This window comes from Physeter macrocephalus, chromosome 21 (genome assembly GCF_002837175.3).
Source record: "Physeter macrocephalus isolate SW-GA chromosome 21, ASM283717v5, whole genome shotgun sequence".
NCBI classification, from domain to species: Eukaryota; Metazoa; Chordata; class Mammalia; order Artiodactyla; family Physeteridae; genus Physeter; species Physeter macrocephalus.
This window is the reverse complement of record NC_041234.1, coordinates 106,218,955-106,227,349: the sequence shown is the minus strand read 5'-3', so window position 1 is coordinate 106,227,349 and position 8,395 is coordinate 106,218,955. Positions and strand designations below refer to the sequence as shown.

The 8,395-nt window shown below is 47.3% G+C and overlaps 1 protein-coding gene and 1 pseudogene across 1 annotated transcript; one reads left to right on the top strand and one right to left on the bottom strand.

Moving 5' to 3' along the window:
• Positions 1-1,117: 1,117 nt before the first annotated feature.
• On the bottom strand, positions 1,118-2,835 carry LOC102975613 (dolichyl pyrophosphate Man9GlcNAc2 alpha-1,3-glucosyltransferase-like; annotated as a pseudogene).
• A 4,776-nt stretch (positions 2,836-7,611) lies between these two features.
• Positions 7,612-8,124, top strand: LOC129391713 (CAAX box protein 1-like; the record flags this gene model as incomplete). Its single annotated transcript, XM_055081611.1, has 1 exon — positions 7,612-8,124. A coding segment is annotated over one exon (513 nt), but the record flags the coding sequence as incomplete, so codon positions are not given.
• Positions 8,125-8,395: the final 271 nt, after the last annotated feature.

Sequence of the window (8,395 nt, the reverse complement as noted above, 5' to 3'; positions counted from 1 at the left end):
CCATACAATTTGTGAAATTTTTTGTTCTAGTTCTGTTAAAAATGCCAGTGGTAGTTTGATAGGGATTGCTTTGAATCTGTAGATTGCTTTGGGTAGTATTGTCATTTTCACAATGTTGATTCTTCCAATCCAAGAACATGGTATATCTCTCCATCTATTTGTATCATCTTTAATTTCTTTCATCAGTGTCTTATAATTTTCTGCATACAGGTCTTTTGTCTCCCTAAGTAGGTTTATTCCTAGATATTTTATTCTTTTTGTTGCAATGGTAAATGGGAGTGCTTTCTTAAATTCACTCTCAGATTTTTCATCATTAGTGTATAAGAATGTCAAAGATTTCTGTGCATTAATTTTGTATCCTGCTACTTTACCAAATTCATTGATTAGATCCAATAGTTTTCTGGTAGCATCCTTGGGATTATCTATGTATAGTATCATGTCATCTGCAAACAGTGACAGCTTTACCTCTTCTTTTCCGATTTGGATTCCTTTTATTTCTTTTTCTTCTCTGATTGCTGTGGCTAAAACTTCCAAGACTATGTTGAATAAGAGTGGTGAGAGTGGGAAACCTTGTCTCGTTCCTGATCTTAGTGGAAATGGTTTGTTTTTCACCATTGGGGACGATGTTGGCTGTGGGTTTGTCTTATATGGCCTTTATTATGTTGAGGAAAGTTCCCTCTATGCCTAATTTCTGCAGGGTTTTTATCATAAATGGGTGTTGAATTTTGTCGAAAGCTTTCTTTGTGTCTACTGAGAAGATCATATGGTTTTTCTCCTTCAATTTGTTAATAAAAAAAAAAAAAAAAAAAAAAAAAAAGAAACCACTTAGATTTAGATTCAGGAAAATTCATTTAATTGCGTTCATGTATGTCAGCATTCTTGGAAATAGAACACAGATTAATCTCTGCTCTGTAAAACTACAATATGTCTTGACCACTCAATAGTTAGAAAATAAAAGCCTCCATTGGGCTTTGGTCTCCATATATATTTATTTTGTGTAGACAACAATGACTTTTCACCATTTCCTTTCCAATAATTCCATGATTCTCAAAATGATAATTTCATTCGTTCACAGTAAAAAGTTCACCAAACCTTTTAGTACTGTTTGGGGATATAGCTAGCTGATTTTCTTCTGATTTCTTCCATTATTGGAATCCCACATGACTGTAATGTTAAAGTATACCAAGAAGAACAGGAAGTTCAATCAGGAGACAAACACACCAATACAGAAAAGAAGTCCGGTAATGTCTGAGGAGGATGCAGTGTGACAGTCACCAGTGTCACAAGGACCATAGTGATTGTTGAGATAAGAAACAAACGTTGCATAATTCTGGGAAGAAATGTAAAACATGGAAGATATTTCCTAACAGAAATGGAAAAGGATTTCAACTGCAGTTCTTCTTCAGAAGTCTTTTTTTTTTTTTTTTTTTTTTTTTTTTTTTTTTTTGCGGTACGCGGGCCTCTCCCTGTTGCGGACCCTCCCGTTGCGGAGCACAGGCTCCGGACGCGCAGGCTCAGCGGCCATGGCTCACGGGCCCAGCCGCTCCGCGGCATGTGGGATCCTCCCAGACCGGGGCGCGAACCCGGTTCCCCTGCATCGGCAGGCGGACGCGCAACCACTGCGCCACCAGGGAAGCCCCAGAAGTCTTTTCAAATATTGAAAAGGAAGTTGCAGAAGCTATAAAAAATGCCATTATTGTCACAACTGTGGGCATCAGGAGTTCATCCTTCAATAGAAGAGGTAGCTTTCTAAATGTTGACACAAGTAAAAACCAAGCAGACATGAAAGGAAGCTCACTTAACACCAGGCAGACTGGTAATGATACCAAGAGAATGGACTGTCCATGTACTTGAAAAGAAAATTAAAAGAATGATAGTGCACAGCCAACTAGAGTAAATTTGAATCCTTTGGGAGAGGGCTGAAGTGTTCATTTTACATACAGGAAGCAGGCTGAAAAATGTAAAACAAAAGCTGATTCTTATGTGGATGTGATGTGGCAGAATATCCTTGATGTTCAGAAAGACACTGAAGCCGCACCAGATATTGGCTCCTTTATCCTCAAGTAATCCACGATCACCTGGAAAGAGTCTTCCCAGAACTTGCAGGGTTTGTTCCCTTTCTGTAAAGGATGACAGCCAGCAGAGAATGAAGGAAGCCACAACAGTACAAGCTAGCTTAATTAACAAACCAAATCCCTTTCCTTTGAGGCCTTTTTAAAAAACACTTTCCAGGTTAAAAAAAAAAGGTAAGGGGTGGTAAATTTTCAACTGTTTATAATTTATAGCTAAGCAAAATGACAGTGACCCTAGCACATTCCAGTCACAAGATACTCCAAGAATACCACACAAAGCAAAGCCAAGACTCACAGAATTATACTGAAAATGTCCATGGTTGATTAGAATGAGGCCTGGGCACAGCGATATGCATAATTCATTAGCAATCTTTTTCTTACTTGAGAGTTCTTTTAAACAACAACAGTACAAAACCACTTCAGGTATGTCAATCAGCCAATCAGCAATTAACACAGTTGTACGCATCAAGAGTTTATCTCCTATCCACGTGATATATAGAGAGCAATCTAGTCTGGATTTATAAACTCTGCCATATATGCATCTAAAAGACAACAATAAGCTTAAGAGGTGAATAATCAAATCCCCAATACTGTACATTTTTATCACTGCTGTTAAAATTCCCTTGTTTGGTAAATTATAAGTAATTTCTTTCCAGTGTCTCTCTGCTTCATAACCACCAAACATAGGAGGTTTTCCAGTGCTAGTTGACCAGTTTATTATAAAAGGATATAGCGCAGGAACCGCCAGATGGGAGAGATGCATAGTGCCAGGCATGAGGAAAGGACACAGAGCTTGCGCGCCCTCGCCAGGCACACCACTCTCCCTGCATCTCCACGTGCCCACCAACCTGGAAGCTTCAAAATTATTGGGTTTTGATTCCTGCTTGTTCTCCATAAGACTTCCACAGACACGAGAATGGCAAAGCCCAAATTCAGGATAGTGTTTACATGAGGGACAAATGTACTCACTATGTTTGAAGTTTTATTTCCTTAGCTGGGAGGTGAATATACAGACATTCCTTATCTGTTTCCCATACATTCCATACATTTTCATATTCCTGATATACTTCATCAATAGAGGAAAAGCAAAAGGGAGATAATGAGGCAAGCAGTAACGCCCAAGAGAAAAATAATGGTATAGAGTATATCTTTCAAATATTGGTGGAAAATAACTTGGAGCCTAGAATTCTACTTCCAGCCAAACATTCGAGTGTCAGGGTGAGTGAAATGCATTTTTAATACATGAGGTGTCTGTGTGTGCGTTTCCAGGAAGCAGATGCTGAGACAGACCCGTGAATATAAACAGTTTACTTGAGAGGGAATCCCAGGGAGCGGTGGTATAGGCGTGGGGAAATGAGCCTTAGAAGGAAGGCAGCCAATTAAGGGGGTGACCTAGGAGGTGAGAAGTGTGGGTAACTGGAGCTTATTCAGAGAGGGGGTGCTATGGGAGACTGTGGAGAATGTACCTCAAATCCATCTCAAGTATGGGACAAGGAAGCTGGCACGTGTAGCCACCAAAACCCCAACTATTATTTAATAAAGCTACTTCCGGGGCTAATAAATCTCTCGCACTTCCGGCTGGCTTTGGGTTATGTCCAGCATGCGCCAAGGGTGAGGAAGAAAATCCTAATGCGGAGAGTCATGGGTGGCTGTAGAAAGCAGTTTAGTAGGTGTAGAGGTGAGACCTGGCTTTGAGGAGTCAGAATCTTTTTGACATTGTCTGCAATACTCTACGCACTGTTTGTGTGACATTTTCAATAAACTGGAATTACATTTCCTCTCTCAGGCTGATCATGTATTAAACATCATACCAATGAGCATTTTTAGTTGAAAATTGGTTTCAGGAACCCCAGTCCCAGAGAATTGTGAGATGACTTTTCAGCTGCCTAAAAAATGTTTGCATTGCAGACCTTAAAATCTTCTAGAGAAAAAGAGAGCAAGACCTCTGTGGTGTGTTCTGACTGAAGATGTGCCCACTGGGTGGGTGGGAACGGGTCTTTCCCCGGGATTTTATGAAAACCTTGGGCTGCAGGTGTCAGCAACTCAGTTCATGTCATCCAGTCTAAAGGGCCCCAAGCTGCAACGTGTCACATCCTGCCTGAGGGGTTCCTCAGCATGCAGAGGTCAAAGAAGCTCCCCTGGTCTTCCATAGCACCTGGAACTTTTTAATATCCCTATTATTAAGCTCTGTGTTAAGGAATGAGTCGCCCATTAGGGTGTGAGCTAGTCCCACCCAGCTATGCTCACCCTTATCCCAACCAGTATACTGTCCCCATAGTGTTGTTATCGAAAGTGGGGTCCGACTGCTCGCTGCTCTGAAGCCAATAAAGAGACAAGGCTGGTGGAAAGGAAAGTTTGCTTAACTTCGGAGGCTGGCAGCCAAGGTGGGTGGCAGGGGACAACTCCTGTCCAAAGGCCGACTCGACTCCCCGCCACTGACAGTCAGTGGGCAAGAGTTTCAGGGGTGTATAGGTGGAGGGAGGGGGCTCCATGCAGAAACAGCACAGTCAGCTCTGACAGTCTTCTTGAAATTGGTCCTGCAGTGGTCTGATCAGTGACATCTTGATTGTTTCAAGTACAGTTAGTCTTCAGTTCCAGGGTCGGTTTGTTTCCATTTCTTTGGGGCCAGTTCTCGAAATTGTGGCAGCTTATGTCATGGCTACAGCCTGGTCATCATGTAGTTAACTTCTTCCACCTGGTGTGGGTTTCATTATCTATAAAACAGCTCACATGATACGGCTCAGAATATTATCTATAGCCCTTAAGGAGGAACTAACTTCGCTTAATGACTAAGTTATTATTATTTTGTCCTGTTTGACTGTTTTCCTTTGCTTCTAAATTTTCTCACTTCTCTGATTAAACGTATTCTTTGACTAAAGCTTTTCTACAGATAAAAGGCAGGTGGAAGACATGGGGGGCAGTGGGGAGGGAAGGACCATAGGGTCCTGCTCTGTTTCAGTGTGTATTCCTCTCTTCAGAGATTCTCAGAAATGCTGTTCTGGGTGGTGAGCTGCTTGAAAGGGACTGAGGAGTTAGATGAGCAGAAGTTCAGTGACTTTTGGGGTATTATTACCAACTAGACTCCATTTCAGCCTAGCATAGCCACAGGTGGCAACAGATGGCCTTCCCAAGCATGTGATGGAAATCCAGTAATGAATCTTTGTCACAATTCAGATGTGGCTTGGATGCCTGGGTCCACTGGCTGCCCAGCCAAGTGTGCGGTGTCTTCCCTCAGCTGTTGGAGGTTCTCTGAGCTATCACCATCCACAGACCAGGGAGAACTTGGGGCTGGTTCAACCTCCCACCCTAACACCCCCAGAGGGACTCAGTGGCAATAAGAGGTGCCTGATCTGGATGGAGGGTGCCTAGGTTTGGGGAAAGAGACATAACGGGAAGGGAGGTGTTACCTCAACAGAAAGGTAGGACCAACAGGGCAAAAACCAAGAGAAAATTTTGGGAGTCTTGGAGGACTTTTCACATCTGCTTTCCATTTGGGATTAGCAAGTGTAAACAAACAAACCAACACACACTCATAAACAAACAGGCAAGTTGGATGTTTGCTCCTGACTGTAAGCTGAGGCAATACTGCAGTTCACTTTAAGTGTTTTTTCATGTGTAGGGAATATTACCCTGGTTGCTTGATGTCCAATGTCACAGAACTAGTGTCTCACATACTTTGAATTTTTTTACTTGTGAATAATTCTTTATTAGCCGGGCCCACAAGAGATATTTTACACTTGAAGGTCATGGGATCATCAAGCACTGTTGCAACTCAAGCAGGTGGAGACAAATTTGCTGTCACCTTGTTGGTATGGGGCAGCACCTAAGTCCACACCTCCTCGATCTCCTCACACAGGGAAAATTAACATCTTTAAGATGTTGTGCCATCCTATTTCAGACCTGGGTATGCATTTGTGTTTGCCTGAGTATTCCCTTATATACCCTCGTTAGCATTTCAAAACGTTCTTTAAGTGACTTTTACGATTTTTCAAGTATATCCCTAGGCACTATTTTTTTTAGTTGCTTTTCTGAATTGAATCATTAAGAGTATTGTCTGTTTTAACTGATTACTTTCTGAATTATATGAAAGCCTGTAAAGAATATATATTAATTTTGTACTCAGCCACACAAATGAATTCAGATATAACCTGTAATGGTTAGTTTTCCCTCCTTCAACTGGTTAATGTCTTAGTTATTTCTTTCCCTTATTCTCACGTATGGAAATGTATAACGTCATATTTGGAAAGCATCCAACACCTCTTACTTTTGTCTTTCACTTTCTATACTGATAATCTTCTTTTGGTCTCTTAATATACCAAATTAAGAGATTTCTTATCATTTAACCCTGTTTACATTAACTGGTCATGGTGCATTATTCTCTGACTATGCTGCTCTGAATTATGTTGACCGATATTTGGGCCTTTCCTATTATGGTGCAAGGCAACCACACCTACAATCAGCGGTGCGATACGTCTCCAACTGAGAGATGCAAAGATAAGTAGGGAAACGTGTTCACAGAACTGCACCCAAGTGGTGTCGGGGTCCGAGGGTCGGCAAAGGATACGCTAGGGCTGAGGGGCGGAAGGGGTGAAAGGGAGGACTCCTCAATTCCAAGAAGAGGAACTGTTCTCCACGTTCTGAGGCTCAGCCATAGTCCTGTAGAGCTAGAAGTCCTGGGCCCCTCCCCTGGTCTCCGCCCCTGGCCTGCGGCCCGCTTTGGGAAACCTAGTCCCCGCCCCTTCGATTACGCCACGCCCCTTCAAGAGCCCTTTGGCGACGCCCCTTTCCCTTCGCGGGGCGGAGCCCTGGTCCACTCCGAACTTAGCGTACCCGCCCCCCCGTATTGCGCCTGCGCACTGCGGACCACCCGCCTCGTGGGCGGAGCCTACACCACTTAACACTCTCGCGTCCCGCCTCAGGAAAACTCGGCCCCGCCCCTCAGATTCTGACCCTCCAGGAGCGGGCGTTAGACCCGCCTCTTTCCCCTACTCCCGCCCCGCCCAACTCGGCCCCAGCGTCCCGCCTGCGCACTAGCAACCGCCAGGCTCTGTGGGCGGAGCCGCGCAGCGCCAGGTACCGCCCATGGCCCCGCCCACCCCGGGTCCAGGCCCGCCTCCGCACGCACGCACTTCCCGCCACGCCTCCTCGCCCACCTCGGCGGAGCCTCGCTGAGCCCAGCGAAGCGAGCGAGGCGCGATGGACGGCCGAGTGCAGCTGATCAAGGCCCTCCTGGCCCTGCCCATTCGGCCCCAGACGCGTCGGTGGAGAAACCCGATCCCCTTCCCCGAGACGTTTGACGGCGACACCGACCGGCTCCCGGAGTTTATCGTGCAGACGGGCGCCTACATGCTAGTGGACGAGAGCCTGTTCACCAACGATGCCCTGAAGGTGACGTTCCTCATCACCCGCCTGACCGGGCCCGCCCTGCAGTGGGTGATCCCGTACATCAGGAAGCAGAGCCCCCTCCTCAACGATTACCGGGGCTTCCTGGCCGAGATGAAGCGGGTCTTTGGATGGGTGGAGGACGAGGACTTCTAGGCCGGGAGCCCCTCGGGCCTGGGGGCGGGTGCTCGGGGGAGGGTCCGCCGCGCCAGTCGCCGCCGCCCAGATCGCCACAGGCGGCGTCCTCCCGCCGCGCCTCCCCCAGCCCTCACCTTCGGGTCGCCGCGATCTCCCCCGCGCTCGTGCCCCCTCCCGCGTAGTGCTTGCCTTTGTTCCAGGAATAGCGCTCCAGGTTCCCGCTGCTGCTGCCGCCGCCGGGCCTGGCTCTGGAGCGGCCGCCGCCCTCTCGGGCCAGCCCGGCCCCTCCCCTGCACACTCGGACTCGGTCGTGCGCTCCAGCTGCAAGCCGGGCTCCTGTTACACAGCGGACAGACCACCCTCAGCCCGGCCGCTGCCAGACTCCCAGGCCCGCATGCAGGTGCCCAGAGACCTGCGCTGCCGCCGCCGCCGCCACCGCCGCCACCGCCACCGCCACCGCCACCGCCATCCACCGCATCCCGCCGACAGCCTGCAGCCTTCAGCGGTCTGGACTCGCCCGGGAGGTGTCTGAGCTGGGCACAGCCTCTGGACAATGCTTCCAACAGCTCGCCACCGCCCTGGAGGGGCCGGCCAGCCTTTCACCTTCGGCGGGACCCAGTCCCTCCCTCCTCCCAGAGACATCTGCTCCTGCCAGGTGGCCGCCAGGTCCCAGGGGTGCCTGGCAGCCAAATCGAGTCACTCGTTGTCTCCTGTGGACCTGTTCGTTTCGCCCAGAATCCAGTTCTCTTCTGGATGTGCAGCTGTGTCTCTGATGTGTGCCTTTTGTTCCACACAGTAACCCC